The following is a 27339-nucleotide window of genomic DNA, read 5'->3' on the forward strand; positions in this document are numbered from 1 at the left end:
GATAGGGTTGATACTAGGGTCACTCAGTAATGTTTTTGATTGTGTTGACCACATAACTTTGCTGTCAAATTAAATTACTATAGTATCTGTGGTACCTCCTTATCCTTAATGAAATCCTATCTTGAGGGGAGGCAGCAGATTGTTTCATAAATGGTAAATTTTCAGAATGTATTAACGTATATTTGGGTGTACCACAGGGATCTGTGATTGGTCCTTTGCTGTTCCTGATAATGATCAATGACAAATTATAATGTTCCTTGTAATGTGATTTGTTTTGCTGGTGACACAACCTTAACTCTGGTGTAGATGTAAATAATTTATAGAACGACTGTAAATATTCACTGTAAGAAGCTACTGGTTGGTTTAGAGCCAACGGATTTTTATTAAAGAGGTAAAGAGGGATAAGACTCAGTTTATTGTATTCAGAGAGAAAAAAAAGTCTGTTCAATTGATATATGTACAACTAAGGCCTTAGAAAAAGCCAAACTGCTTGGCATTATATTAGATAAGAAACTTACCTGGCCATACAAACTATATTTTTAATAACTTGTTGAGGGTAGTTTACCTGATGAAAGACTTACTTACAAATGTACCAAATTGTATCTTAAAAGTAGCCTATTTCAGCTTCTTTCAGATCATACTGTTGTATGGCATTACTCTGGGGGTTAGTTCAGTGGAGTAAATAACATATTAGTGATTCAGATGAAAGTTGTCAGAATATTGGCTGGAGCAGGGATTAGAGACCATTGTAGACCTTTGTAAAGGAAAATATTTTAACTGTATATAGTTTGTATATTTTAAATGTATACTGGAGGCTTTAAATACAAAAAAGGGTTAGTAGAACTATTTGTCATGCTGCACCATTAGATCATTTCAAATATATATTTATACAGGTACAAATACCTACCATAATTAATCTCTACATTTACCATATCGCATTATACACTAAAACAAACCTCAAACTTTTTCATTAGAAATCAATTTCATACACACAACACCAGAAATAAAAATAAGCTTGACATTACTCAACGTTTATTGACCAAATTTGGAACATCCCATATAGAAAATTGTGTAAGATTTTTTAACAAGCTTCCAGAAGTTCCTCATGTTACTCCCATAACTCATTTAAAAAGACAAATTTATTTGTGGCTTTTAAATAATCCATTTTATTAAATTGACAGATTTTTAACTATGGATTCAATATTCAGTTTTAAATCATTGGGTTTTAATTTTAAAATATATCTTTATTTTACAACTATAAGAGAAATGTTTTTGAGTCTGTTAAATCCAGTTTGTGGTTTTCTATGATGGTTTGTTTCTATATTAGTGTATGTTTTATACTAAAAAGTGTATTGACAATGCATTTCATTGAATATATGATCAATGGCAATAAAGATCTTATTATTGGACATTAAGAAAGAAGCTAACTCTTTAACTTTGAGATCAGATGTACGTATAATACAAGAAATCATCTTGATGTACCTTATTGTAGGCTAAGTAAGGTTGCCAGTAACTATAAAATTCAGGACATCGAGCTATTTAACAAGCTTCCACTGGAGTTAAGAAAAGTTGAACCAACGTCAAAGTATAAAGACGTTTTGATGTGTAGCTTTGTTAACACCTTTTTATTCTGTGCTTTGATGCTGATTTTAATTCTATATTTAAAGGTTCTTTATCACAGAAGGGCATAATTGTTTTAGAATAGATCTATTTCTAAGTTATAAATATACACTGTATATATGTACATTAACATGACTATGTCTATTACACTTATATGTGTGTAATGACAATAAACAATTATATATATTCTAATACTTTTTATATTATTGGATATTCTCAAAAGGTTTAAGAATAGCAGACATTTGGATTGGTGATAATTTTGCCTAAATCAAACCTAGGCTATAACAACATATTTAGGATTCTAAATTTAAAAATCGGGAATCGATTTTTGCCCATTAGTGTACGCATAACCTAAATAATTGACAATATAGGCTACAGATGTTTAAATTACTATGTGCATAAATAGCAAAGGATTGTTTGTTAGTAGGTTTTTCTACTGCGGATCTCAGGTTAAAAATATATAATTGCATAGAATTGTCCTTTAAAACATCTATTATATTAGAAATAAAATTGTTTCAATTGGGAAAACATTTATTTAAATTAGATTACATAATTTAATTATCTATAACTACCTAAAGTCTTCATTTTGAATTATTGTTTATGATTACATATTATTAGTAGTGCTAATAGAATTGTGTGAAAACCTTTTAACAATTCGTAAGAATTATAATAACTTAATTAAAGATTTGGTGATCAAATAATTAAAATACTCAATCCAAATTTGTTACCAAATAACATTAAACAATTTATAATCAATTGTTTACTAAGGTTTTTTATGCAGATGTATAGTGGTTTATTTTAGTTTTGTTATAACTAAACATTATTATTTCAGAGGTCATTCACCACTAGATAGTGTAATGTTATAATGTACAGACATGATCCTTACTACCACTAATAACAATCTGCTGTTTAATACCTACCACCAAGATCTAGAAGACTTAATCACCTCATATTTTGAACATAGGAAATTTACGTAACAGGACAAAGAAACAATAAGTACAATTTGTAAAAAATTTATTAAAAACTTACAATCTATAAAACAAAAGAATAAAAACTTGCAGTCTATGAAATAAAGCAATAACTACAGCTCACTGCTCAGCTAGTGAGTTTATCCCAGCGCCAGATGGTGCCGTCATCGCACACACAGAGCAGGACGGAGCCGTCTCGACTCAAGCTGGTCTGCCTGACAGCAGAGAGGCAGCGTGGGTGTGACAGTGTGGTGAACCGGGCTTGTGCAGGGTCCGATACCTTCAGCTCCCACACGAATGTGCGTCCCACCTGGTTTCCCAGGGCTACCAACTGATAAACACAAGAGTCGAGTTTAGATTACGTTACAAACATTTCTTTCACATTGGCTTCCCTAGAACAATTATGTTTATGATTTTTGCTGATCATGTCTTTTCATTGTCTTGCTTGTGTCGTAATATAAACAATCATTAGTTTGTGTAAAATCATCGGTTGCTCTTAATTAACACTCCATCATGGGTCTTTTTCTGGGATAACAAAAATTTAAAAGTTACTTTGGAATCACCAAATTAGTCCTCAATTATTTCTAACAAAGTCAAAGTCAAAATTTCTTTATTCAAAATTTGTACATATACAGTTACATAAACATACAAACATCGAATGGTGTCAGCTATAACATACATAACATAACATACATTTACATAATAAATATACATAATAAATTCCCTCATTTTAACAGTGTATTTCACAACCACCTATCAGTTTATAAAAAACTTATCAAAAGAATACAAAGATTTACTTATAAGATATTGTTTTACTGTTTTTTTTAAAAAGTAAGAAACTATCAATTTTTAAAATATGTTCTGGTAAGCTATTATAAAACTTAATACCTGCTACTTTTGGTTTTTTTTGAGGTGATTTTTAGATTTATATGTGGAGCTGCAAGCTGATTACGATTCCTAATTAAATAATTGTGCGAAGCCCCCAATTTTGGTAATGTGTCATTTACTTTTTTTACTACAAGTACCGTTTCCAATATATAAAGTCCGTAAATTGTTAGAATGCCTAAATTCGAAAATAAATGTCTTACCGATTCTTGATGGTGTAGTTTAAGCATAATCCGTATGGCTTTTTTTCTGTAATATCAAAATTTTTTGCAAGTTTTTATCACTTGTTGCTCCATAATAAAGCACAACGCCAAAGGAAATGTGGGACTGTATATGAGAATAATAAACCATTTTCAAGGTATCAAGTTCACAGTATTTTGAGAGAGTATATAAAACAAATAACCCCGAGGATATTTTCTTTTCAATATGCTGTATATGATTATCCCATGTTAAGTTCTTATCCACAATTAACCCTAGGAACTTAGTCTGGTCTACCTGTTTTATTTGTGTGTCAAGCACTTCAATTGAAGGTACTACATCATTTCTGTTTTGAAGAGTTCTGAAAGAAATAAAATTTGTTTTATCGGGATTTACAATAGATTTTTACTACTAAAATAATTAAGTATTGATATTAAGTTAAGATTGGATACATTTTGAATTTCATTTAAAGATTTATGAGAAACAAGAAGATTGGAATCATCAGCATACAGAAACATCCTACTGTTAATGCTAGATACAGATTTCGGCAGACCGTTAATATAGCACAGGAATAGTATTGGCCCCAAAATAGAACCTTGAGGCACTCCATATTTGATAGTTTTAATTTGTGATTTTACAGAGCTAATTTGGCTGTCCTTATCAATATAAGATAGTTCAACATACTGGTTTCGATCCTTTAGGTATGACACAAACCACTCTAAAACGATTCCTGATATACCCAAGCTGTTTTAAAACTCCGTTAAGGCTGCTATGGCAGACACTATCGAATGCTTTACTGAGATCCATGAAGATACCAACGGCATGGTCTCCTCTATCGATAGTTAAGTAAGGGCCATTGTCTTCTATAATTGTTAAATTCATGCAAGCGCCTTAATGAGCCTTCATATCGCCTCTCAGCATGCTCTATAGCTGCTTCACTGTGCGTCTGTAAAATGTCCAAGAATCATCTATTGCGTGCAAGATAAGATTATCACTATATTTTTAGACAGCAAAAACACGTCAGCTACAGACATTCTTCATCAACTTTAATGAAGTGTATACTGATGATGCAATTACCAGGTAAATAGAACAAAATGTAATAGTTCAAAGGTGGCTGTGAAAATATTTGTGACAAAAAACATCCAGATCTGCCATCTATTGAAGAATTAGTGAGTGAAATGAAAATTTGTGACGATATTCTCTTTAATTGTCTAGATCTGTCCTATATAAAATTGTGCGAGGAAACCTTAAATCCAGAGATCTCTCAATGAGATCTAAGCTTATCACAGAGGACTACACACAAAAGAGATTAGACAGTTCATTGACCTTTTTGACTTGTTACTACAAAGAGATTGTCACAGGAGATGAAATATGGTTATACCCAAAAGCTGGTGGAATGACTATCAACGCAAAAATCTACTGCCCAACATTGGCGAAACTCTGCCAAGCAGTTCAGAACAAAAGAAGCAGCAGTTGACAAAAGTAATCTTACTCTTCCATGACAACACAGGACCTCAAACTTCTGTCTTGACTCAGGAAATAATAGAATATTCCAGCTGGGAAATTCTGGATCACCTGCCACACAGCCCGGCCTCTGACCGATTCCACCTTTTTCAATAACTAAAAGAAGCATTTCAATGCAATGATGAAGTGAAAATTTCATTTTCAGAGTGGACGTCAAATTTCTCTTAATAGATATTTCAAAACTTAATTTTAATGTTTTACAAGTGCCTAAAATAATCAAAATTGAATAGCATTGAAAAGCTTTATTGCAGTGTATGTATAAGAAAATAAAACAATTGGTAAAATACGACCAAGGTACAACTTTTAACTTTACTTCAGAATAATATTAACTCTTTGTACACTACTTCTATAATTTTTCTTTAGCTCCAAGAGATATATAAACATATTTTTCTTTAAGTTCAAAGCTAATTTTTATAATAAAAGTAAATAACACTTTCTCGGCTGTTCCGGTCCAAGGCAGGACTCAGTCCGACATTTGTTGTAACGTGAACATCTTCCTCTATGGTTTCACTTTCGGCATTAGTACAATGCGTAGTGTTTACTTTCAGCTGACCATCTACTTGTAGCGTCTGCTGTTGTTTGGTTAAACATTTGTTTTGAATTTGTTTGTTTAGGAATAGACATATTATGATTATTTAGTTGCCAACAAAAAACATGTAAAGTGAGTTTTCATTTTCAATTGAAATGGCATCAATGAGGGAGGCTGTGTGTGGACGGTGATGCAATTGTTTTGCAGACATGAGAATGCACTGTTGATAGTTATGATGATATTGACCCTGATTTTGCTATTTCTGAGGACAAAAGTGTAGCAAGTGATCGTGATTTAAATGACGAGACTGAACAAACTTCAGCACCAGTTAGAGTTAGGCAAAGCCTATGCCCACGCAAACCTAGACTCCATCCTACTCGTAAATAACTACAAAGAGAATACCTCAGCCTAAGCATATCTGTTGGGTGATGTGTATATTTTGTAAATAGGTCTAGAGAGTAAATTCTCTTTTTGTTCATTTTTAATTTTATGTACTGTTCAATAAGCAATTCTTATAGTAACAATTCTAGTCATTTTTTTAAATACAATATTTACTCTTCTATGCATAGTATGGTAGAACGTATTTGAGGTGATTAAAAAAGAATTCAAATGAAAAGAAATACCCTTTTTCTTCAAACTTGACCCTTACAATTACAAATTGTCATAGTAACAACATTTATATAACTTGAATTGTGAACTAAAATATACATAAAAATAAAAAAGCATTACTGCACAAATATAGATTGCTACACTTAATTAAACACCAAAGTGAACACAACTAAAATTTATACCAAACCCTGCATTTCATCAAATCAAATCAAATAATTTATTGCCAAGGACAAAAAACATTTTGTATTAGCATAGTCAAGTATTTTTAAAGTGAATGTTATCTACATTCTATGTCATAAAACTCATTTACAGTATACAAACAATGCTCAATTAGTACATTCTTTACATACAATTACTTCTAACATTTAAAGGCAGATGATTGAAAAAATTTATGGCATTGGACTTAAAACTTTGTTGAGTTGTTGAGAATTTACATTGCTCCTTCCTTAAATTATCCTTGAATCTTGTATTATAGCAGTGCACCTCAGAATGACTTTTGAAATTATCAATGTATTTTTTAACATATTATAGCAAACAATTATAAACATATAGACTAGGTAAGGATAAAACTTTCAACTCTTTAAATAATGATTTACAATGTGCTCTAGGCCTAGCACCACATACTAGTCTGATAGCTCTTTTTTGTAGTACAAACAAACAATGAGACACTGAACTGTTTGCCCACAAGATGTTACCATAAGAAAGATATGTATGTACAAAACTATAGTAAATTAAAAGAAGTACTTGAGATCTGACGGTTAAACTTAACCTTCTAATCATAAAAATTCCTCTAGACACTTTTGGAGCAATATATTTAGCATGAGATTGCCATTTAAGATTTGACTGGACCATTATGCCAAAAAATTTAATTGTTTGAAAAGTATTATTCCTTAAAGATATAACAAGATCTTGAGTTTTAGTCAAATTAATAGATAATTTATTTACATCACACCACTCAGCCAAAGCATCAACTTTTGAAGCATATACATCATCAATATTAGCATTTTGAGATTTCATGCTAGCACAAATATCGTTGGCATAAAGAAAACAAGTAGTATTATTATCTTCAATATTACAAGGCAAGTATTGTAGCATTTACATATACTAAAAAAAGCTGAGGTCCCAAAATTGAACCCTGTGGGACACCCTGGTCAACATTTCTAAAATTAGATAAATTGCCTTTAAAATAAACTGCCTGTGATCTATCAGTAAGATAAGATTTTATAAAATTAATCGACTTGTAATCAAAACCAAGAGCTTCAAGTTTCATTAATAAGATATCATGAGATACTGTGTCGAAGGCCTTTGAGAGATCAAAAAACTTTGCACTAATATGCACACCTTCCTCTAAACCTTCCAGACAATCCTGAATAAAAGCAAGGACAGCATCAGTAGTTGACCTTTGTTTCCCGAAACCATATTGTTGTGTGGAAAGTAGTTTGTTACTTTCTAGATATTTTACTGCATACTTGCATATTTTATACATACATGCAAAATTCTCAAGTGTACCTAACTCAAAATATCCTGTTAGACAACCGTTACAATTTTTGTGTTAGAAGACTAATTACACCATTCTAATATTGTAAGAAATAAAATTTCCACTCACTTTTTGCCAGAAATCCATCGCAAATCGGACAAACCAAATTTCACATTCTTTGTATTCAAATCGATGAATGATGGAAATGTTTGAATCATTACTACGAAGCTCTTCATCTTCCAAACGCCCCGGCTTCCAGCAGACTATACAGTTTTCACATGACTACAACAGAAAACTCTCATAATAACAGATATAAAATAGTTTGATTTTTGTTGTTGTTGTTCTTTTCAAATATAATTTCAAAATTCCTGAATGAACATACAGAAACAGATTTATAGTTAGTCATCTATAAATAATTTGTCAAATTCAAAGCCAATCTTAATTATGTAGCACTTAGAAAATCATAAAAATATCACAAAGTAGGAAATTGTTGTTAATCCATGACAGCCTGAGTGGGCAGACGAAAATAAACAAAACAATGCAAGTCATCTGTTGTTGATTTGTAAACGAGCTGTTGTAGTACATTCTAGTAGAGAATAACAACACAACACAATAAACATAAAATTATGTAGTATGTGACTGCGTAAATGCTAAGACTAAAACATTGACTTTAAAATAGTATGTTTTGCATTTTTGGGAGTTCTGCATTTGGAGTACTAAACAAACGTGAAAAAAATATCCTCTAGCTTAGAGTTGGTAATTTTGTTTTGTACTATAGCATATGTTGTTCAATTTGTATAATATAATTTCATTAAATTCTTTAAAATTTTAACATTGTTCTACAGTACTTGCTGAGTAAAACAATACGTTTTATATAATTATTACATTTGGCAATAGCTTGAATGATAAAAATAAATGAAAGGGAAGTAGTTGCAATTTGTCTACAAACAGTCACCACTAATGTCCAATAACTAGGACTAGCAAGCCTACCTTGGAGAGCACAAAATCACCATACCACCGCACGCAGTCTACATAATTTCTGTGTATGTCTCTTGTAGAAAAATCAGGAAAATGCTCTTTTAAAGTGTCAAAGGGTCTTGCACTTCGGCTCGCATTAAAATCATAAGATGCACGAATTGCATCCTGGATGTGATCTTTGTCCAACTTCCACAGTTTCAGAGAATGGTCCATCCCACAAGACATTATCCGCTTTCCAAGCAAGTCAAAGTCCTAAAACATGTGCAGTAATTAAAAAGTTGATTGGAGGAACATTATAGTAAATTGAATTTGTACATCAAGTACATTAGTTTTTCTGTTCACAAGCCTGTGAAGTCAAATAATTTTATTTTAACATTCGCCATAACAATTTGACTGTTATGAGAAAAAAATAATAACAAATGTCACTTGTTAAGAATTAAATACAGGTCAGCCCTCTTTTACAGCTAATAATCTTTGTGTCTTTAATTGTAGAATTATTTTTCCACAAATCTGGCAACATTGGATAAGATGCCACCATATTACATAGAGCACCATGACGTCTTATGTGACCAACATTTATTCTGTGCTAACTTTGTACTACATAACAAATAATTTCCAATAGACAGCATTCAGAACGGCACTGGATATTAAATTCTGTTTCCCCATTGTAGTAGTATTATTGCGGGAAAACACAAATTAAACATAATCCCGACCTGAATTGAAAGGGAAGCACAATCTATGCTGGCTGGTGAAATGATAACATTGGTCTCTTCTTAAGTTAAAACAGTAAAGTTCCATCTGTGAAGTGTTTGGCCACACTTGCATGTACTTATAAAATAGTTATATCCCACTATTATGAGTTCACTTTTCCAGCAATGTTTATTGGTACACATGTATCAACTAACCCCATTGGATTTATTAGGTAATTTATAGCATATATGTATTATACAGGGTGACAATTAAGTCTGGAACCTCTTTTTTAATTTTTGAACCACAATAGAAAGAAATACCAAAGTTCACACGTGTTTACTGGTGATAGTAATGCACACATCTGCCCAATTACCGACCGGATAATCCCTTTGGGGGATGGTCCACAAGGAGTCAGACAAAATTCTTAAATAGCAGCATAGGTCAAGTTTGGTATCAAATTAAAGGTCTTACTTAGCAGAGTACAATGCCGCAAACCGGACTTCAAAAGGTGGATTCATTCAGAAGTTATAGCTATTTGAATTTTAAAACAATTGAATAATGTAAATTATTAAGTATTACAAGTAAACACCAATTTTTAAGTACCTGTGATCAAAGTAAGTGTTCAAAATGTTCCCCCTCGTATTTTTGAGTTATCTATATTTTTCTTGGGTTTTTTTCTAAATCCGTATTTGTTTCTTAAGTGTTTTGCATAGGCTTAGGTTCTATCATAGCCGGCAGAAGCTTGTAGAATGTATCTTTGTTTTCAGTACTTATTTATTCTCTCGTTATTGTTCTTGCTTGTTTTTCTTATACTTCATCTGGATTAACTAATTAGTTTTAGCAACTTAGTTTGTTGTCTAATGTCTATGCCATCTTGAACTGCTAATGCCTTAGTTTCTGGTTTAAGCCTGGTCTTGATATTTTATTGTTGTATTATACAAATTGTATAAGCCCCATAAATGTGAAATAAATCAAACTTAAACTAATAATTTGTTGACAGGTTTAACTATTAACATGAGGCAGGGATTATCAGACTAAACATTTACTCAACCCGAAATATAACTTTTGTGTATTGATGTTTTTAATACAAATAATGAGGTATCATCAAATAGTAAAAACAATTTTTACAAAAAGTTCAGCAGGTAGGAAAAAAATATATATAGATAAAAACATTACCATTGACATAACATTTTAGGAATAAGATGTGCATAACCTCAATAGTAATGTAGTACATGGAGAGTTGGGTTTTCAATAATTAATAATCTTTTGGATTGGAATAATCTAAAAGGTTTGTGGAACATGTCTAACAAAAATATGTAGTCTGTAAACATGCCACAACATCCCATTTACATTTTGAAACAAAAGTTTCAACTTGGCAGATTTAAGACAGTGGTTCAGTATTGGCATCTTTGGAAATGTAGAAAAAAAAATGAGGACAAACATATCCTACTGATCTTTTGAAAGCCTGTAAAAAGAAGTACATTCTGTTATAAACATAATTATTATCCTTTTTTTATATATTCCCACTTATGTAATATACAAAAAGCACTATGTGATGAAAAAAATTGAATTTTGGTGTTCAATAGAAATATGCGTTTATAGTAATATCAGATTAAAGTCGGTTTTTGTAAAGTTACGATTGCACATGTAAAAATAATGTACATATTAGCCAAAATCAGGTTAAAAAAAACAGATTGTGACCAAATAGTGGCATGCAGGTGTATAATAGTAAACAGTGGACATGTTTTTTTTGTTTTTTTTATAATTTTTTATCAAAAATCTAGTTTTTAAGCAAAAAACAAACCTTTTCTAAAATCCAAGTCTTTTAATGATTTTTGTTATATTTTCATTCAAGGCTAATCTAGCTTCTACTAATCTACACAATACAATAATAATGTACTAATCAGGCTTCTACTTTTTAATAAATACTGCAGTGTTTCTCACAATGTACAAAAATAACATCAGAGGAACCATTACTTCTTAAAAAATTCAACTAAAATGAGTGAGAGAATAAATGATTTGGATCGTACCGCACTGAGCACTTCGTCCCTGTGGCCCTCCACTCCACCAAATATTGCTATGCACACGTCAGTTTTGATATTCCACAGCCGCAGGGTGTGATCCTTGGACACTGACAACAGCAAGTTTGGGTCCTGAGGATGGAACTTCAGCTCATTTATTGCATGTCCATGACCTTCAAAATACATGTTAGTTTAATAAATTTAACGTGATAATTTATTTTTTATTGGATACTTGTATGGGTTTGATGCAAATAATTAAACAAGCTTTGCAACCTAAGTTACTAACATTATCTCAGATTTTAAATTTCATACAATATTTATTGATTATTTTTTTGCTATTGATGGAAAGTTTAGAAACGCTGTATACCTTTACAATTCTACTCACCGATATAATGCCTGATACACTGCATATTGGCGGGGTACAAGATTCTGATGATACCTCTGGAGCCTGCGACAGCCAGCAGGGGTCTCCCAGTGTCTTCCTCTTGAGACCAGGCACAAGTGTAAAAGTTTTCATCAACCTTTACAGAGTCAAGGAACATTTCCATTCTATTATGATTTACAAATTTAAGAGAATTATACAGAATGTGCATTATTACGTCCACACTGGAGTGTGTATATATTACCACTAGATGTCACAATACAAATGTAAGAACATTTCCATTCTATTATGATTTACAAATTTAAGAGAATTATACAGAATGTGCATTATTACGTCCACACTGGAGTGTGTATATATTGCCACTAGATGTCACAATACAAATGTAAGAACATTTCCATTCTATTATGATTTACAAATTTAAGAGAATTATACAGAATGTGCATTATTACGTCCACACTGGAGTGTGTATATATTACCACTAGATGTCACAATACAAATGTAAGAACATTTCCATTCTATTATGATTTACAAATTTAAGAGAATTATACAGAATGTGCATTATTACGTCCACACTGGAGTGTGTATATATTACCACTAGATGTCACAATACAAATGTAAGAACATTTCCATTCTATTATGATTTACAAATTTAAGAGAATTATACAGAATGTGCATTATTACGTCCACACTGGAGTGTGTATATATTACCACTAGATGTCACAATACAAATGTAAGAACATTTCCATTCTATTATGATTTACAAATTTAAGAGAATTATACAGAATGTGCATTATTACGTCCACACTGGAGTGTGTATATATTACCACTAGATGTCACAATACAAATGTAAGAACATTTCCATTCTATTATGATTTACAAATTTAAGAGAATTATACAGAATGTGCATTATTACGTCCACACTGGAGTGTGTATATATTGCCACTAGATGTCACAATACAAATGTAAGAGAATTATACAGAATGTGCATTATTACGTCCACACTGGAGTGTGTATATATTGCCACTAGATGTCACAATACAAATGTAAGAACATTTCCATTCTATTATGATTTACAAATTTAAGAGAATTATACAGAATGTGCATTATTACGTCCACACTGGAGTGTGTATATATTGCCACTAGATGTCACAATACAAATGTAAGAACATTTCCATTCTATTATGATTTACAAATTTAAGAGAATTATACAGAATGTGCATTATTACGTCCACACTGGAGTGTGTATATATTGCCACTAGATGTCACAATACAAATGTAAGAGAATTATACAGAATGTGCATTATTACGTCCACACTGGAGTGTGTATATATTGCCACTAGATGTCACAATACAAATGTAAGAGAATTATACAGAATGTGCATTATTACGTCCACACTGGAGTGTGTATATATTGCCACTAGATGTCACAATACAAATGTAAGAGAATTATACAGAATGTGCATTATTACGTCCACACTGGAGTGCGTATATATTGCCACTAGATGTCACAATACAAATGTAAGAGAATTATACAGAATGTGCATTATTACGTCCACACTGGAGTGTGTATATATTGCCACTAGATGTCACAATACAAATGTAAGAGAATTATACAGAATGTGCATTATTACGTCCACACTGGAGTGTGTATATATTGCCACTAGATGTCACAATACAAATGTAAGAACATTTCCATTCTATTATGATTTACAAATTTAAGAGAATTATACAGAATGTGCATTATTACGTCCACACTGGAGTGTGTATATATTACCACTAGATGTCACAATACAAATGTAAGAACATTTCCATTCTATTATGATTTACAAATTTAAGAGAATTATACAGAATGTGCATTATTACGTCCACACTGGAGTGTGTATATATTACCACTAGATGTCACAATACAAATGTAAGAACATTTCCATTCTATTATGATTTACAAATTTAAGAGAATTATACAGAATGTGCATTATTACGTCCACACTGGAGTGTGTATATATTACCACTAGATGTCACAATACAAATGTAAGAACATTTCCATTCTATTATGATTTACAAATTTAAGAGAATTATACAGAATGTGCATTATTACGTCCACACTGGAGTGTGTATATATTGCCACTAGATGTCACAATACAAATGTAAGAACATTTCCATTCTATTATGATTTACAAATTTAAGAGAATTATACAGAATGTGCATTATTACGTCCACACTGGAGTGTGTATATATTACCACTAGATGTCACAATACAAATGTAAGAACATTTCCATTCTATTATGATTTACAAATTTAAGAGAATTATACAGAATGTGCATTATTACGTCCACACTGGAGTGTGTATATATTACCACTAGATGTCACAATACAAATGTAAGAACATTTCCATTCTATTATGATTTACAAATTTAAGAGAATTATACAGAATGTGCATTATTACGTCCACACTGGAGTGTGTATATATTACCACTAGATGTCACAATACAAATGTAAGAACATTTCCATTCTATTATGATTTACAAATTTAAGAGAATTATACAGAATGTGCATTATTACGTCCACACTGGAGTGCGTATATATTGCCACTAGATGTCACAATACAAATGTAAGAGAATTATACAGAATGTGCATTATTACGTCCACACTGGAGTGTGTATATATTACCACTAGATGTCACAATACAAATGTAAGAACATTTCCATTCTATTATGATTTACAAATTTAAGAGAATTATACAGAATGTGCATTATTACGTCCACACTGGAGTGCGTATATATTGCCACTAGATGTCACAATACAAATGTAAGAGCATTTCCATTCTATTATGATTTACAAATTTAAGAGAATTATACAGAATGTGCATTATTACGTCCACACTGGAGTGTGTATATATTACCACTAGATGTCACAATACAAATGTAAGAACATTTCCATTCTATTATGATTTACAAATTTAAGAGAATTATACAGAATGTGCATTATTACGTCCACACTGGAGTGCGTATATATTGCCACTAGATGTCACAATACAAATGTAAGAGAATTATACAGAATGTGCATTATTACGTCCACACTGGAGTGTGTATATATTGCCACTAGATGTCACAATACAAATGTAAGAGAATTATACAGAATGTGCATTATTACGTCCACACTGGAGTGCGTATATATTGCCACTAGATGTCACAATACAAATGTAAGAGAATTATACAGAATGTGCATTATTACGTCCACACTGGAGTGTGTATATATTGCCACTAGATGTCACAATACAAATGTAAGAACATTTCCATTCTATTATGATTTACAATACAAAATTTAAGAGAATTATACAGAATGTGCATTATTACGTCCACACTGGAGTGCGTATATATTGCCACTAGATGTCACAATACAAATGTAAGAGAATTATACAGAATGTGCATTATTACGTCCACACTGGAGTGTGTATATATTGCCACTAGATGTCACAATACAAATGTAAGAGAATTATACAGAATGTGCATTATTACGTCGACGTAATAATGCACATTTACATAAAATACATGTTATCATAAAATAGTAAGACACAATTTGCTCAGCCCATAAATTCAACTCATACAGCAACAAGAGGAAAATACAAAGAACAACATGGCTAGACCTTTCTGAATATAAGTGGTGCAATGCACACCTGTCCACTGCAGCCTTGGATGCAATGCTGGGTCTGCTACCACTTCACCTACACGTGAGGAAGGAAGCAATGGCCAGTGTCATAATGCTGTCGGACGAAACTTCTTTCCAGAGAACCTAATCTGCACTGGATTATCCTCATTGAGATAACTTGGGGTGAAATGTCTTAATTCAGTTCCATACATCATACAAGTTTGCTATAACTTTGAGCATCCATTCACGTAACTCTACTGGAACGCTAAGTTGGACTTCAGGAACACTCAAAACAAAGCCTGGTACACGGATGCATCTAAAATTAAAGCTGGAATGGGCATTACAGGACCTAAGTGTAAGGTTGCATAATTCCTAGGAACACATGCCACGGATTTCCAAGGGAAAGTCTATACAGGAATGTGCCTTAATAATCCTATAGAAGAAGAACTGACAGTCGCGCAGCGCTAAAAGTTCCAAGTTCTTATACCTGTCAATAGTCAAGTAAACCTTTGATGAGTGACCACAGCATCTGCCGTTTGGTTCCTTATGAAGGAGCACATCAATCGTCGATGTATTGGTGTATTGGACATCTACGTTTTCTGACAGTTTGAGACAATACACGCCTGAGTGGTCTGTTACTATACAAACTCGAGTGGTGTAATGTAAGGTGACACTACCTTACAGGCTGAGCCTCACTACACTAGTGTGGTGGTTAAAGGATACATCAGGATCAGAGTAACACTGCAGGAAGAGTATTCCACTGTCCTCAGGGCACTCGTAGATGGACACTCTGTTGCTGCCGACACAAGCAAATATCATGGGCTGGCCCTCCTTCAGCAAATGGTTAAACTGAACTCCAAAAAGAGGCTGTGCATGATCTTCTTTCACGCTGCATCTGTTTAGGGAAAAGTACATAACTCTTGTTTAATTTCTCCATAACATTTTAAATACTACATTTTTTAATTGGTAGATAACAATTTCATTAATACAAATCTATATTTTAGTTCAATACTAAAAAACGTAAATGTTACTATACCAATTCTGTGTATTAAGCTTCAAAGTTGCTATTGTAATTACCCTAACTACCTACTAAATTCCCACATCTATGATACATAAATGCTGCCCCATCACGAACAGAGTTACCACAAGCTAAACAGTTACATGAAATATTTATGACAGAATATAACTCTAAGGACAAAAATATATGTCAAACCACTGAAATTTGAAGTGTTCGTTTGAGGATGTCTTCTCTCTCTTACAGTTCGAGCTGTTCAAGAACGGAACATTGAAGCCACTGTATTTTTAAATCATTATAAATTCTAGTTTAAATTTGGAATATTTTACATAAATAACTGACAGATTAAAACAAATAACATTGTATTTTATATTACTGCCAGGCCTTGATACCATTTTTAAGGTAGGGTATCGTTTTGAGTTAAACGAGTTTTAAAATAATGTTAAACATTTAAACCTACCGCTGACATGAAAAGAAGTTTTGTCACCAAAGGTCTGTCTGAATTGGCAACGACAAATACTCGTTGAAAAATTTTAGGTATTTACGATCATATGAATTATTTTTATTCGATACATTCTGGCATTAACTATATTAACGATTTATTGTTCTTACTTCGATTATTGTACAACATCGAACATCGTTCTCAACAAACGTAATACGCGTCAGCCACATTGCTGTGTCATTCATATTGTTGTGAAACTGTAAACAAGTGTAGTATTGTGTAGTGTGTTGTAAACAAATCCAATAGTATTTGTGGAAAAATGTATTTAATAGTGTTTTACTGTTGGTATTACTGTGGTTTAGCTTTCTTTGGATATAGTTTTAGTTGTTTATTATGGATGGAAGCTTTAAAGACCAATTATGATGTGATCTTGGAGAGCTTTTTTTGGATCATCCTATTTTTAGTGATGACGAAGTTTATTCTAACATTGAGGTAAACATGACAGACTGTGTAGCAGACATGATATCCTAGTAAGTGTTCTCTCAAAGTTGTGTGAGTCAGACAGAGAAGTTGTTCTTCCACCTACTAATGGCCTTGGCCCTGCTCATTAACTCACGGAACTAACCAACTCAAACTGTCGCTTGTGTGCCGTACGTGAGTGTAATATCTTGAAAAAGAAAACCCAATTTGTTTTCCCCTGGATGTAATTGTGGAGTTCACCCTAAGCTCTACCCTCTGATTGAACACTATGTAAGACCAGTTTCACAGGGAGGCCACAAACTCAGGGTGGAATTCAGTGATTCTGAGTGAAATTTTTTATATAATGTACATATGTAAATAAGGTAGGATTCAAATTTTGTATTTCATTTTATTTTTGCTTATAACTATCATAATTACATAAGTATAAATGCAGTCAGATATATTGCAACACGTTTACCAATGAAAGTAAATAAAAACTTGAAAGTGATATAAAACTTACTGCTAAGCTACACAACGGAATATTTACAAAATTAATTGCAAAAAGTATTTTTATACAATTTTGTTCATACAATTATTTACAATAGGTTATTGTTATTTTAATATTCTTGAAATACATACGAATAAATTGACGTATAATTGTTTACATTTGAACTGCCAGTTATGAAATGGAATAAATTATAAAAAAATATCTGTGTGGTTGTTGAAATAGTCGCCAATACAGAATGATACTATTGCCAGTTCTAGGTTTAACATAGCCTTTTATTAAAATTTTTAATAACATCCTCCTCTAGGTCGAAACAATTAAATTCTGTATTAGAAAATGAAGGCAAACGTTTTCGAACTATACTGAATTTCAACTTTTTTATCTGAGCTAATTCATAAAAAATTAACCTTATTCAAAAAATTTTATAAATTTCTGTATTTATAGATAATACTAAAACATATATATTAACAAAAACGACAAATTAAACACACATTACTTCCCACAAATCTATAAATACAACGCTGTATTAACAAGTATTCTGAAATTAAAAAGTACAAACAAACTCTAGTCAAGGTAAATATTATTGTCATATAATGTGGTGCTTGGTTTATGTTTTTTACTTTGAAACTCAACTCACGTAAATTTATAGCCGAACTTTGATGTCTTGTTAACAACTTTTTGCCTTCCCCTCCGCCCTTTCCTCCCTTTGTTTGTTGGAGTTTCACTTCTTGAAGATGTGTTGTCGGTAGTCCCACTTCCCACACTTGAAGTTTCATCCTATTAGCAAAACAATCAACATTAGAATTGTATCATTCTACAATCTTAATTTAAATGAGAAAATATAGTTTTAAAATTATTAATTATGTACTGTAATTTCCTTTAACAATTTCAGTGACGCTTAAAGGGTTAAATGAATTATTTTAACACTATCTTCTGAATAACCATTCAGTGTAATTCATCATGCTGAATATCTTAGAAACAACTTCTTCAATCACTGTTCGTAACGATGGAAGTGGCATCAGAAAAATGAAAAATAGTTTGATAAAACTGTGGATAGAATGTACAAGTATATATAAAAAAATACAAATGTGTCCAAATATTGTTGGAACTGGTTGTATAAAGGGGTCTAGGGGATGGGCTGATGTTACGAGAGGGTACCCTAAAGAAACCAGAGTAATTTTTTTAAAGCTGTATATTTTGAATTATTTACAAAAAAAACCTTATCCTATTAAAACCACTCTCCAATACAACTAATACATTTGTTTCACCAGTGTTTCCACTGTTCGAAACATTTTTTGTACTCCTCTTTAGAAATGGTTGACAGCTCCTCCCTCACTTTTTTCGACATCAGGTTTCACAGAGGCTCTCTAATCAATTCTAATGAGGAGATGAAACTTGTTGGATCGTACCTTTTGTCTGCTTGCTAGATAATAGCAATAACCTTTTTTCATTTGCAAACCTATTTTTGTTGTTGATTTTCTCCACAAACAATTAATGCAAGGTATTAGATACTTTTGTATTATCCACAGGCCACTATTTTTGGAAGAAATTTTCTTACCAGAGACCTACAAAATCTACAATAGACAGGATAGATTTTAATTGACTCACTGTGAAAATTACACGTCATTATGATGATTGGATCATGTTTTGTCTCTCAAACAGCGATGATGATAAGGAGGCCACTCTGTCTCTATTTACTATTTGTTATAAGCTATATAAAAGTAGGTAACTACATATGTACGTATTATAAAAATAAAAAGTAAACAAACGCTCACGTGATCCGAGTTTGAATTTAGGTAGGGGAGACCGGGGCACTATTGGACGTAATTTCATGTTTCACTTTATATGCATTTTTTCTAATTATGAAAACTGTTAGTTAAAAAATTTTAGTTTTTTGCCTTGTGTTTAGTTGGTCTTCTAGAACCCCACAACAAATTTTTCTAGATTAATTTGAGCACCCTTTTATGTGGATTATTTTTTTTTTATAAACCTCTACATTTTGTCCAAAATTTGCCCCGTCGGGGCAGTTTTGGACAAAATGATTTTTTATTGGGGCACAAATTGGACAGTGCTAAAAATTGGTTTAATTGGACATAAAAATAACTCATTTATAGGTTTTCAAACATCATCTATATTTAAGTAAACATATATACAAAACTTTATAACTGAAAAAAACAGAAGACACACGTAAAAAACTATTTGAAATTAAAAGTAGTCAAATTTTCCTTGAAAACAAAGCAGTTTGCTGCTCTGGATGTACCCACCAAATTATATCTGGTTGTCGCAGCTTGAACTCGATGTCTTTGGTTTCGACAAAGCTGACTTCAACATTTTCTGGGAAGTAAAACTTGTAAGAGTTTTGGTTCTTTTTGAGAAATTTCACACTGAAACCATCAGTCACATGCTCCTCTATTTTGGCCAATAAAGTGGTAGATGGCCTTCTTAGAAGCAAACTTTGTCAGTATGAAGTCATTTGTGGCATAGTTTTTTATCAGGAAGGTAATCAAACAGTTCTTCTTCATCCTCAGAAAAGTCTTCAGGACTAAGGCCTCCATCGTCTTGTTTTATTTGTATCTCATCTTCGTTGCTAGATGAGTCATCTTGATACAGCTTTCTACAGCCCCCTCAGTTTTTTTCTTCTTACTTTCCTTTTTTTACTGCCCTCTCTTGTTTTCTTTTTTCCACCAACATTTTTCTTATGTTCTTTTTCTTTTAACTCTGCTACAAGAGCATCTTTCTCTGGAGTATCAGTCAGAATTCGCGAACGACCTTTTTTTCGGCCTCGCCTTTCCTTTCCCCTTAGGAACGAATTTGGGGTAAGGCATGACATCCTCTGGAGTAAGCGTCAATGTAGTAGGTCTTTTAACATTTACTGGTTGTGGCGTTGATGGGCCAGGTACATTCGGGTCAATAGTTGGCTTGTTTGATGATTGTGAGCCTTGTGGGGTCGTCAGAGCTTTGGCTATTTTCCGGTCCAGTCACACTGGCACCCTTGAAATCATTGTCAGTGAACACACTGCGGCTGAGTGGATAGATTCCAGCTTTACGAAATCCACTTTTGATGTTAGATGCAGTGAAAGATTCAACAAATGGTTTAGCAGATAAGCTGAGCAAATTTCTCGAATTGTAATCGTATGACCAGGATGTTGAGATAGCCAGAGATTGAATTCAGAACGTAAGCGCCTTTTAAACGGACTAAAAACTGCTACATCCAGCGGCTGACTTTTGTGCGTTGTGTGTTGGATGGCTAGTGATCATATGTATGATGCCATGATCTCTGCTGTACATCACCAACATCCAAGCCAATGTGGGACTCATGATTATCCAGGTTAAAACCACGGGGTTTTCTTTAGAACATTTTGTGGCCTTTTGGATATGTTTTAAGCGTCTCTAAAAAGAGAGCTGATGTCATCCAACCAGAATCAGAATAAAGAGCTTTGCTTCCTTCAGGTGCCCCAATCATGTAGGCAAAGTTTGGGCGTTTTCTGGGGAAAATGTAAATTGGTGGCAAGTAAGTCCCATCGGCGCATATGACGGCACAGAAAGTTATTTGCTCCCCCCTCTCTCCTGATACGACTTGGCCCACCTTTTTTGTTCCCCTTGCTGCAATCACTTTTGGCGCCTCCAGCACAGTACTTATTCCACTCTCGTCTAAATTTAAAATTCTTGACGGAGGAACTTCTACTTTTGCGAACAAAGCTTCTAGGTTGTCAAAATACGTTCCCACTTGTGTTTTATTAAAAGCTAGTGTTCCTGGACAGACTAGTCTTTTCTGCTTGGCGAAGTGAAAGTCCTTGATGTCTCTTCATAAAATGGTTTTAGCCATTCTTCTCCTGATAAGCCTGTAGTACGCCATTTAGCAGGTATGCGTTGATCGAGATTCAAAGCCAAGGCATATTTGGAAGGCTAATTCCCTGGCCATCATGTAAGTTAGGGCCATAGTTTCATTCTGGACCTTTCAAATGCAATAGTCTGCAATTTTTTTGTTCTTGTTCAGGTGTAAATACTTGTCTTTGAGAGTATTTAGTGTTATAAACAGGGGCCATATCTTCTATAGTAAACCTCTTTTACTGGCTGGTGCTCATCTTCAACCTCTTGAAATAAAGTTACATTTTCATTGCCCACAGGCTCATTGACATGATCCTCATTGTTAAGCTCATCAACTCCATTACCATTGTTAGGCTCATTAGCTATAAGACTATTCTCATTGTTGACTTCCTTTTGCTTTACTTTGTTGAGTCTGAAATGTAGGTCGACTTTTTTAAGCCCATGGGCTTCGGCAGCTTCTCTAATTGGGATCGGTAGTTACCATTTCTATAGTCATTTTAATGCCGCTACTATAGATTCTTCAGAAATATTAGCCCTGTCTGTTTTCATTTATATACTTCCTAACCATCTTTAACCTGGAAAAACAAAAAAACAGTATGTAGCAATGACAAAACATAAAATAATGTTTTGTCCAATTGTGCCCCATACTTTTGTCCAAAACTGCCCCGAGGTAGGTTAAGATATAAAAATTGAAGATTACAGAAAGGAAGTGACATAACCTCAAAATGAATGAATTCATTGCATAGTCAGTTAAACTAACAATTTCAAAATAATAGACACAATTGTTTCAGGATAATACTTACTGTGAAAGAGATAAGTTTGTGAATATGCAAAATCACTTCATTTTGGGTAAAAAAACATAAAATATGAACTCAATTTCTAAGAAGATGTGCCACAATAACCAAAACTTTCCACAGTGAAATGTGACCGTCTCAGGCATACCAAAATGGGAAATTGAAGGGAGACAAAAATTTCCCTCTAGCTATAAAAGGCATTGTCCAATAGTGCCCCCAGTCCAATAGTGCCCCCGGTCTCCCCTTCTATCATGAGGATTTTTTTTCTTTTTTTTTTATCAGAAATGCGAGGTGGCAACAAAGACATTACCAAAGCCACATTGACTACCTACCAGGGGCATTTCCAATTGGTACTTTCCAGACCTTAGATCATGTGATAGATCATCCAATTTTTTTGATATCTGATAACGTTGGACAATAAGGCACATGATCTGAGCTCAAAAAACTACAGATTGGAAATGCCCCTGGCCATCGTTGGCACCTTCCACACTTCTGACAAAAAAGGAACGCATCACTCAAGATATACCAAATTCAAGCTCAGATCACATGAGTGCTTGTAAAGGTTATCTTTAACTTTGGTACAACTTTAACATATTTATAATAACCTAATCTAAACCTACTTATATCACGTAGTAACAAGAAGTAGATAGGGACAGAGTGACCTACTTCTTGCCGACATTGCTTTCTTTTGGAAGGCAGAGAACACAGAACCAATTCCAATAATTTTTTCCTTTTCTTCCTTATAATGTAGTTTGTTCAAGTCTCCGGTAAAAAAAGTCTTCTAGAAATAGTAGCTTCTGCATAATACTAGAGTACCCAATATTATTATATATATATAGTATTTAATGCCAAAAAATAATTGTTCTGAAGGAAAAGTTTGATTGCATGATGGGAATTACTGGAACATCCACTTCACATATTTTTGGACCCCTCCCTCAGAAAAGCGTTTGGAGACCAGTGTTTCGAAGACAACGATTTAATGGAGGCATTTGTGCTCCATTGGCTATGAGAACAACCAATGAGATTAGAAGATGATGAAATAAAAGCCCCCAATCCGATGATTAAATTTATTTTAAGGATGAGAGAATAAGTAAAAAAAAATAACAGCCTATACATTGATAACTTTAGTCAAATTATGTTCTAATTTTTAAAAATCATTTCTGATTATATGTAATCAATCCACCTTTGTACACTTGCCTATCATGAATTCCTACATTAAGTCCTGATGTTGCTAATGGGTCCAATGGAACTATAGTAACTATCGTGTTTAGGGACACCATAATCAAAACGATCTAAATTCATCTTTAAAATGTTCTTGACTAGACCTATGTAAACTTTGATTACTAACTCAAATTTTAATAAGAAATGTTACCAGGTACTAGATTACAAAACCCAATTTTAGGATTTTATTGATATTTAATTGAAAGTGTTTAAAGAGTGACTATTATAGCTATATTAACTATATATATATGAGAACAGGCCTAAAAACTAAATAAAAAGTACGGTGGTTGGCCCATGAAAATGCTTTAACGTGACTACGATAGCAGTATTAATTACATAAAAGAGAGGAAAGGCCCAAAACACTGGAAAATATATTCCCCCCTAAAAGAAAGAAATATTTCCTTGGGTAGGTAGGAGTCAGGTAATCTGGTTAGGTTAGCTTTATGAACAAAGTAACATTTTTTGTTGTTATTCCCTTCCATAAGAAATTTTGGTAAATCTTAAGCTCAGCGACTACCGCTCCAATCGCCGTGATTTTTTGCATACTAACACAGGTTAACGTAATTTCACCGAAAAAAATAATCCTGATTATCGCCGTAGCCGTTTACTCCCCCCCCCCCCAAAAAAAATGTCGGAAAAAATAAAATTAAAAAAAACCTGACTGACATCGCATTTATTCGTTTTTTTGGTATTATTAGTTCGTAGGGCAGTAGTCCAGGTACTACTTCTAGTATAAACTCGTCTTATCTTATCAGTGATAAACGCGCGCCGGTTACCTTTTGCTTGTTATGAAACCTGCGTTAAGTTAGTTCTGTCTGAGTTTTGTGTGTGTAAGCAGTCATGGCGTGATCTGGGCTTGGACTTTGCAAGCTCGAGTTAATTTTTTTTCTTAAAGAGAAGCAGCGCAAAGCGCTGCGCAGCGGGCAAGCATCGCATGATCTGAGTTTTGAATACGCAAGCTAGGGTCTTTTTAGCGTGTAACAAGAACCATTGCACGCCATGTCAATAACTTCACTAATTATTCCTTGTCCATGTGGGTTTGTTTGTGTACGTCTGGCGGTCAATCGAAGCCGTCCTATAGGTCACGTGACCCGCCCGGCCAATCGGAAACTTTCCTGTTTGTCACGTGACTACTGTAAACTCATCAAAACGACCATGGTCGGCCATTGTTTTTAGTTTGATAGTCGAAAATCTCGTTATTTTATGTGTTTTGTATTGCCAACATTTTACTGCCGAAAAACTGGTTTTTATATGTTAGCGATAATCGGGATTATTGTTTTCGGTGAAATTACGTTAACCTGTTAGTATGCAAAAAATTACAGCGATTGGAGCGGTAGTCGCTGAGCTTAAGATTTACCGACATTTTTTCAATAATTTTTTTTAAGTATCTCTAAGTTTGGAAGATTAATTAATATTGTTTGCTAATTTCAATACACAAAAACCAGGTCTGCTTATAGTAGGCCTACACTACCCCAGCCCAGCACTTTATATATATGATGGGTTATGCATATGATAAGGATTAAGGAATTGGGTTCCTAATGTGCAAATGTTTTTTACTCAATCTTTCCTCACTTTTTCTTGAATATTGTTATCTTTAACACTTGTAAGTAATACTTTCCATTTAAAAAATGAACAACTCAGACAAAATAGAACTTGTAACAGTTTACCAAGGAGAGAAAATCGGGTTCAGTTTTGGGATCAAAATGGTATAAGGGTATCTGAACAATCCAAGTCAACCATCCTATCTCAGAATATTGTTAGAAGTAGGCTAAACTGATGAAAACTCACTAAACTACCTAACATAACTTTCCTGTTTCCTAACATTAAATTTTCATTTTCTAAATTAGTCCACACCAAATGTATTTTGGAGCTTTATATCATTTATAGTATAAAAAATAGTCTAGTGTAGACTATTTTGAAGTCACGATCTAACCTACATTGGTTACATTTTTTTAAACATTAATTCTTCAAGTTCCTATTTTCTTTGTTTCAATGAACTAGGGTAATTTAATTTGTATAGACTATTTACTAGGCTAAAAAACAACCTATAAAGATAACCTCAATTATGGTAAACTAACCACATCGTCTCCTGAATCTTCCGTATTTGTTGAGACTTCAGAATTAGTTTGGTTGGGTTTCATTGTCAATTTATCAATTGAGATCAAATTAACAACTTCATATCAAATAAAATCACAAAACATTTTAAACTAGTTTAGAAACAGGCACAAATTAATACTTTGTTTGTTAGTATCTATGTAACCGTAAAACCATTCCCAATGTTCATTGATAAAATGCCGGCAGACAAAATTTTCTAGTTGCTCTGAGTCACTAACTCATGCTTTTGTTACCTGAAAAGTCGCGGGAAATCAAAGAAAAGAAGTTAAACAATATCATATGTCTGCCGAACTATTTTTTTTTTTACTCCCTTGATACTACCAAAAACATATAATTTGATTATAAACAATTGATAAAAATATTTAGTCTTATGGTCCTTTTTATATTTTCTTCATTATTTATACAAGTAATAATGAAAAGTAAATTTAAGAAAGAAAACAATAATTGTCCCAATTTATTGAACCGCTTGGAGTAGAAAATACATTAAATTTTAAGATATTATGTCGATAATATTTTCTTACAATTTGTGTTCTTATTTGACTCATTATTCAGCGTTTTAGCTATGGCTGCTTCGAAGTACACTGCATTCAGCAAGTCATGAAATGATATGTCCATCTCATATACAACAAATACCAGTTGTTGAGTAGTTACTTTGTTGAATCTTTACTATTTAAGATAGCGTAACCTGGCGCGAAAGGCACGACAGTTGCATAGCTTTCAGATTGAAAATGACTCAAAACTTAAAACTTCCTTTAATCATTCAGCCCATTATATCAGGAGGTAAAACAACTTGTAGTGCCCTATCAGGGATTGGGAGCAACAAACTTACTCCCCTAGATCCCCCTTACTTGACTTCCTTCATTTTTCTGTAGTATCTAAACAATCTGTACTGGTAAGGATCTGCCAAGCACTGACCATAGGAATCGTATTAGTTGTAATAGAAATCAACAACAGGTAGCTTTTAGTCTTTCTCCTTTACCTTACCTCATAAACCGAAATCATAACCAAGACGAAAAAGATACACAACTCGACTTAGTTTGATACACAAAAAATCTATGTGGGAGTCCCGCAGCAAAGTTTTGTCAAAACAGGGTCGCTTCTAAGAGGATCATCACATAGACTGAAGGTAATATGTTGCGTCTTAGCTTCACAACAGCGTTGCGTGTTGCGTTGTAGGGACAGCTTGTTCTCAATGAACCAGTGAAAGGCAACAGAAAAGAGTAGATCTGCTGCTGTGCTTGCAAGCTTAGCACTGTTATTTCGAGAAAACAGGGTAATGTCATCTAGAAACATTGAAACACTACCCTCTAACCTAAAGTACAGTGAAGGAAACAGGATTTTTCTGGACATTTGCCATCGTTCAGTGAAACAAAAAATTAGTAACACTACGTTTAGAGATCTGCAATCTGATTTCTTCTTCATTTAAATAACTAA

The 27339-nt window shown here is 33.1% G+C and overlaps 1 protein-coding gene across 1 annotated transcript; it reads right to left on the reverse strand.

The window, feature by feature from the left end:
• Positions 1 to 2617: 2617 nt before the first annotated feature.
• Positions 2618 to 26166, reverse strand: LOC124361736 (polycomb protein eed-B-like). The gene is made up of 8 exons (XM_046815692.1): positions 25869 to 26166; positions 18585 to 18724; positions 16250 to 16421; positions 11885 to 12020; positions 11509 to 11672; positions 8801 to 9040; positions 7940 to 8092; positions 2618 to 2919 (listed from the first exon to the last, which is right to left on the reverse strand). Exons 1-8 carry the CDS (start codon positions 25929 to 25931, stop codon positions 2716 to 2718), a joined length of 1272 nt encoding a protein of 423 aa, XP_046671648.1. The 5' UTR covers positions 25932 to 26166; the 3' UTR covers positions 2618 to 2715.
• Positions 26167 to 27339: the final 1173 nt, after the last annotated feature.

The sequence above is a fragment of the Homalodisca vitripennis genome, chromosome 5 (assembly GCF_021130785.1).
Source record: "Homalodisca vitripennis isolate AUS2020 chromosome 5, UT_GWSS_2.1, whole genome shotgun sequence".
Lineage (NCBI taxonomy): Eukaryota > Metazoa > Arthropoda > Insecta > Hemiptera > Cicadellidae > Homalodisca > Homalodisca vitripennis.